Source organism: Pempheris klunzingeri, chromosome 15 (assembly GCF_042242105.1).
Source record: "Pempheris klunzingeri isolate RE-2024b chromosome 15, fPemKlu1.hap1, whole genome shotgun sequence".
Taxonomy (NCBI): Eukaryota; Metazoa; Chordata; class Actinopteri; order Acropomatiformes; family Pempheridae; genus Pempheris; species Pempheris klunzingeri.
Window position 1 is genome coordinate 8002214 of NC_092026.1, and position 7079 is coordinate 8009292.

General features: G+C 43.7%; 1 protein-coding gene across 1 annotated transcript in view; it reads right to left on the reverse strand.

The window, feature by feature from the left end:
* The window catches only part of gpc1b (glypican 1b), a 60183-nt gene extending 55216 nt beyond the window's left edge, over nucleotides 1–4967 (reverse strand). Inside the window, exon 1 of the mRNA XM_070845101.1 lies at nucleotides 4584–4967. Within this exon, the coding sequence (XP_070701202.1) occupies nucleotides 4584–4743 (160 nt within the window). The 5' untranslated portion in view covers nucleotides 4744–4967. The remainder of the gene's footprint in view (nucleotides 1–4583) is intronic.
* Between the last annotated feature and the right edge of the window lie 2112 nt (nucleotides 4968–7079).

Consider the following 7079-nt stretch of genomic DNA (forward strand, 5'->3'; position numbering starts at 1 on the left):
CTAAATAATTGATAACACCATGAACATTTTTTTTTTTTTATAATCCTAACTAGCATTAGAGCCACCACAGGGTCAAACAGCCTCACAGGGTGACAGACAGAGGAAATGGAGGGCCTTCAGTTAACATCAGCCACTGGTAGCTACACAAACACTGTACGAGCAAGTCCACAAAGCATGAATAAACTGTACATGGTCTGCATTATACTCTGGACCATGAACACAACATTTGCAAATGATGCAGATTTAGAAAGTTGGATGTCTGTATTTCACTGAGAATGAAATAAATAGTCAAATTTCCCAAAAGTCAAAGTATCCATTTGAATTGATCAGTGCGGCAGTAGTTTATCCAATATGATATATATATCCATTATATTCTATACGTTGTTTTTTAGATGTTTTGTTGTTGGTTTTGCAGCCACTCCCTGGCTAGCCAGCTTTGTCTCATGCTGGCAGTGGACTCCTCTCTCCATTTAACCTCTGGCTGGAAAGTGGTGTAGGGGGAAGCAAACACACCAGTAACCATTGCTTATCATTACCCTCAGTCAAAGAGGTGAGGGAGGTGGCCTGGGAGATTTTCTGCTCAGTATGTGAAAACTCATGCTCTATTTTAGCAACAACCATGCATTTCAAGACTCATACCCAAATTCACAGTCAAGCTGCTGAGTTCAAAAACATTCCCATACTTTTCACTGTGGGCTACCATACTGATCAGCCCACATTTCCAGCCGCAAGTCAGTCTTTAGTCAACAACAGTTCCTAGCAGGCCTGGTGAGCAGCAATCCCACTGTATCATTAGCCAAACACTGGTTGGAGATGACACTTTAGAAAGCCCTGAGCGACTCACAGTCAGCCTGTAGCAACCAGCAATCAACAACAACACAAATACAGCATGGGAAAGCCAATGCCACACCAAAATGTTACTAGCCTTCCTGCAGATGTCTCATGCAGCTTGTCTCTTTGGCTTATATGACATTGAGCATCTAACACACATCGGCTGCCAGCTGCATTCAGAGAGTGTGTGGCGCCTCTCTCTTTAAGAGCCGATGAGAGAGAGAAACAGAGAGATGAAGAATGTCATCCCCTGAAAGACAAAAAGATAAGTCATCAAGACTGTAATGATAGGGTGGGACAGGGAGGGGGCAGTGCAAGGAGGAGACAGATGAGCCTCATAAAAATCAATCATCCATTTTTGGTAAACACCGAGGAAAACGCTGCTTCTAAAACTGATAACACTCGACGGAGTTAAAATAGCACCATTACACTCATTTTAAGAGCATCTGTCAGTTTACTTGATTACTTACGAATCATTGCTTTTCATTTCTGCTCAACTGATACTGTTCCCATGGTCCAGTAAACACCGCTTCAACACAATGATAACAAACAGATCACCCTTAACTCAATAGCTTTCTTCCGCAGGGCTTTTTCTCCAGGGCAAATTACTTAAGAACAGGGCACTATCCAAGTTGTTATATGAGGCGTATCAATGTGAAAGCAATATCTGGGAATCTCCTTTCACTGCTGACTGAGCATAATCAAACAGGGACTGTGATTATGGAATTGGTTCATGTGGTTGGATTTTTTTTTCCTCACATGTTTAGAAAAGTACCTAATTCAACAGTACAGAACAGAGGTATAAGAGTGAAAAATGTGTCTTTAAAACCCAAACTCTTGAGATTTAATAGAAAATGAAATCACATTAGCTTAGACACAGTGTTTTAATAACTTTTTTTCCAGGGCATATTACTTGCAGTCCTTATTGAGACTTTATGTGCATATGCCTCCATGTTTGATTATACAAGTTTTGTGCATCTAAAAATGAAGTTTAATATTAAACTCGGAAGTATATTGGCTACTTCGTGTGCCCAGGAATTTTGTCTCATATATTGTGCAGTAACAGCGAAAAGGATTTGCTCTGTGATCTAGACATCATTTTTAGAGTTGTGATGCAGTCGTCTTTCATTGTCCTCCCCTACTGAATCGAGGTGATGTACTCAGCATGTGACCTTGAGTCAGGCCCAGCCAATGCATTAGGCTGATCAAGCCCTGGTGTCACAGCAGGAAATATCCTTCTGCAAATGTCAGTGATCATCCACAACATTCAGGTGGCTCATAATTTGGAGGCATAAATTAAAGCTTTCATATTTCACTAAGGTGTTTAATATGCCAGACTGGGGCGGATGAGCAGTTATTTATGCTCGGGAGCCAAGAGACAGAGACACGGGGAGACATATTGTCAAAGCCACATCTCCCCTTTCCTCTCTCTCTCTCTTTCTGTCTCACATCTATCCACTTCTGCACGTCTCTTTTTCTCTCTCAGTTCTCTGTGTCTTCCTGGTCCTCAATGTCTGCCTCACTCCTTTATTTTCTCCCTTGCTGAGAATGCATTGAACCCAGACTTAAGTAAGCTCCACATCATTGATTAAAACAAGAGGAATAGATGGTGTCATGACAAGACAGATTTGCTCTTTAAAGCATTATGGATTATAGACATTTGGAAGAAAAAGGGGATTTCTAAGGGGCCGGGGCTGGCGTTAATTCTGTCAAATGATTTATTCAGTATGGTCAATCAATTAAATTAGAAGTGTCCAGTTTCTACTTGGCCCTCACTACCTTATGATGTATGATGTGATGACATTAGCTAACAGTTTCATCACATTACTGCCCCACCCTTAAATCTTATAATCACTCCTTTCCTATCAGTGCAATCACTAGGAAAGATCTACTTTGTATTGGATATCATGTTCCTAATAGACACACTCTTAATGTTCCATTTGTGCTTCCTGGTGGCAGCTCTAGATACCCAGAAACCTGAGTGAAATCGCAACATCTGTAGGGTGAAAATCAAACCCTACAGCACATTATACACATTCTATTTCCATCAAGACACAATGCTCTTTCTGCTACCGTGCTGTGCTGTGCAAGAGCCTATATGCTATCAGAAAATAGAGCAGTTTCTACTTTAGGATCACCCTGAGTGTGTGACCTTTAGGTGAATACTGCAAAACGTCACCCTTGTATGTCACAGTGCCATTCAGTCTGTACTCATGGACAAACATCGCTGTCTTCACAGGGGATAGGAGTTTATCTACTGTCACAGTGGTGTAGCACTCTGTGGAAAATGAATTGGACAACATAGAGAAGGTGGCTGACGCAGAGTCTAGAGGGGCTTTTTGAGGAAAGGGCATGTTATCAGATTGGAAAGGACTGTGGCAGTGTTACAGTAAGGCTCATTCAGATGTACATTGCACATGTTCACACTTATTTCTTGCTGGTAAAATAATGTAATTACCTCAAATATTCGTGTCGTACTTCCTGCTCTTCACTTTCAAAAATTGCTCTTGACATTCACTCATTTTACAGTCTTGGAACAATTGAATAAAAAGTAATGAGTTATATTTCATTTAAATCTGTGCACAGCAAAGTAATTGTGTAAACATACATGGTCACAGTCTCCTGTCTTACCCATGTACAATGTAGTGTAACTTTAGAACCTGAAATTGCAGTAAACTGTGTGTGTGTGTGTGTGTGTGTGTGTGTGTGTGTGTGTGTGTGTGTGTGTGTATGTGTGTGTGTGTGTGTGTGCGCGTGCGAGCGTGAAACCGTTGCACCGAATTCCAGGGAAGGCACACATGTAATCATCTGAACTGCAGAGGGGCTTGTGACTGTCTGACATCAGACCATGGATGACACACTGAGCAACATCGTATTTGCGTGGTTACAGCACATGGTCAAGTGACTGGCTGGCAATTTATGAGGAAGAATTCCCTGCACAAAGACCAGACAGCTTACAGGAGATGGACTTAGTTCATGCTTAGTTTAGAGTGTGATTGGGAAACAGAGAAATGAGAGGAGAGCCGTGCTGATCCTGCATCTGTGTTTCCAAAAATGTCAAGTGGAAAAGAATTTCAAGGGACTTTCTCATATTTTTGATCAAGGATCAAACAGCCAGACTGCTGGTAGCATGTCTGTCTCTCAAAGCAGTGCTTCATTTTGAGAGATAGCAGAGAGCTAGAGCCCCTCTGTATCATCATGTGACATGAAATGAGCGTGACAACAGGTTTAAAAAGGTATGAAGATAGATACTGGGTTTGCTCACTCTCACAACAAAAGAAACTTCAAAAATAGTCAGTTCTAAGCTTGTGGCTCAGAAGATATATTTTTGAGTTACAGTGTCCTGCAGTGGTATGTGCAAGCTGTAATGTGGGAACTACAATCATTCATTTTCAGGATCATTCATGTCTACAGGATAATGTGAGACCTATACACCAACTCTTACAGTAGATACAATAAATATTGCTACTGCAGGTGCGACTTTGGTCCCAAAATAGACTAACATTCCTCGGGGGCTTGCGGAGCAATTGTGGTTCTCAGTGGCAATGAGTTTACAGCAACTGTATGGTGCCTCACAGTGTGTGTTGAACATATCATGGAATAATTTAAACAGTTACTGCAGTGTAGCATTTGCACAACTAGATGATCCTGAAAGTGTGTTTGGTTTCAGGGGTAAATATCAGATTTGGTCCAGAGAAAGAGTGCGCACAACAGACTTTGGTCAGGCTGGATTTTTTTTAAAAGGAGCTTACCTGATATTTCAGACTGAGGGACACCATCCAGAGAGAATCCTTTCCCGCTATAAAACTGCCTGATATCCGAACAACTCCGGGCTTTGCTGGTCCCTTTGTCCCCATAGGCTGATGCCGTTAGAGAGCACACTGCCAGAGCCGCTATGATGAAGGAATCCATCCCGGCCGACTGCTGTATGTGGACTAAGTCAAGTGCAAATCCGACCAAGAGGCGACGCAGCTGTGTTGAGTCCCAAACAGAGCAGGAGTCTCCCCTGTAAGTAGCCCGTGAGTGCTACTGAGTGCTGCTGTGCGTAAAATATCCTCCACCTTCCTTTATCCCTCCTGCCCTTTTGGTGCGTCTGCCGAGTCTGTGGCTGCTCTCCGCGCGCTGCTGCACGGCACAGGAGCGACTCTTCACAGCGCAGAGGTCCCGTGTGTTCCCACTCCTAACGCAGGGCCGATGTGGACAGGACTGGAGCTTTATTATTTCTCCCCCCCCCCAAAAGAACTGTATCTTCTCGCGCTGCGCTCGGGATGAGTGCAGATCCCCTGTCTCATACATCCACTGTTGGGGCTTTTTTTGGCTCACCTAGAGAGGGAGAGGCGAGGGATGAAAGAATTAGGTTACGCATGTACAGCTGAAAGAATTGAAGTCGTGTCAGAAAATAGCACTGTGTTGCTCTGGCGCTGAGCAGCCAGGTTCTGTCGCCGCACGCCTACCGGCTATGACGGCCCGGGGGGGTGTGGGGGGGTCTCAGTAAAGAGGTGCGCACAGGCAGCTACCGCAGCTCGTTTCCAGTTCAGGGTTTTCTGGACGATGTTATGCCAGCGCTGCCACTCTGTGGAATGAGATGGAGGGAGAGGGAGGGAGAGAGGGAGAGAGAGAGAGAGAGAGAGAGGGAGGAAAGAATATACGAGGTTTCGCGTTGCTCCTGCCATTTCCGTGTCATTCTGTCTCATCTAAATATTATTTTTAGACGTGTTTCTGTCTGATGCGTGGGTTTAGTTTTGAAAACATCTGTCATTTTCATTTCGAGTCAAAGTGTGCGGACGTGGTGTTTCATAACGTGGTCTGGTTCTCAGAGAAAGAATGTGCTCTGCGCGTCCTGACAGCTTGATCTCCGTCAGCCAGGTGTCACAGGTGAACTGTGGGCGGGCCCCCCCCCCCCCCCCCCCCACCCCAGGTACCCACCCACCCCAGTGCGGCTCAGCGGTGATGCCTCTCCTCCACCTCGCAGAGAGGATGTGCAGACATGCGCCATATCACTCCTCAAGGTGTAATTAAACGACAAGTCAGTACCTGCTGTTGCCAGTTTACCTGTCACCTGCTGAATGCCTTCATTGTCCGAGTCTCTGTAAGTGTTTGTGTTGGTTGATGACACAAGCATGAAATGTTCCCAAATAATTTCAGGCTTGACCGAGCATTGAAAACATGGGGAAAGAAACATGAACTGTGCTCCCCTCTTCTTCTTTTTTTTCTTCTTCTTTCTTTCACTATCCTACAACTCCTTAGCTTTTCCTAGAGCAATGCTGTTTATCTATTTGGCTTTGTGCAGAGAAAGCCATTTTTTATTTCTTTGGACTTCTCTGAAGGATATGCTTTGTTTGTTAAGTAGGGTACATTTTATACATACTTGGCATTTCTAAGTTTATTCATTACTTCTAATAGGATCAGTGACTCTTGGTTCCCAGCTCCGGATCCTGCAAGCCAGCGCTTTGTTATGGCCGGTGGCAGCAATATGTCCATAACTGTTGCTTTTTTTTTTCTTTTGTTTTAATTTCTACGTGAGAAGAAAAAGTTCACTCAGTTCAGGCTGGTTCGAACCCAAGGCCCTCTCCCATGAAGCGACTGCTGAGCTGAAAGGTCTTGTGCTGTGATGAGCGAGATAGCTGATGATGTTTTGGTTCATGCATCCTCTAATAGCCATGCATATTAAAATGCATAGTCATAAGTTCAGGTAAAAACAGGAAATTAGCACAAACAAAATTCTACATGTCTAATGTGACATTAGAAACCCACAAAATGTGAAGCTGATGTGAAATAACTCTGCGGTTTAGACCTTAAATCCTGGATAGTTGTGTTAGATAAAGAGACATCCAGCTCTCTCGCTTGAAATAATGTCTCTTTACTCATTCTCAGTGTGTGAAATTGAATCAGATTGGTGTTTGATGGTGTCACTCCTGTGGGAGATGCTTTTTAAGGATTGTTTGCAGGAGAAGATGCCACCGCACATTATTGCGGTGACACATGGAAAAATTCCAGCGCAGCCTGAAATAACCAGCCATCACACGACAGAAAGGCAAACAGAAGTGAGAAGCAAAGAGAGTAACGAGAAAAGACAGAGCGAAGGAGAGAGCCACATGGCAAGAGGAGCCATTTCCTGCCTCCCAATCATTCTATTTATGAAGGCAGACATTGTTTATGAATACATTAGGCAATGCTACTCTATAATTAGTCTGTTCCCCACGACTGGATGAGTCCAAACAAAGAGGACAGGATCTCACATATCACTA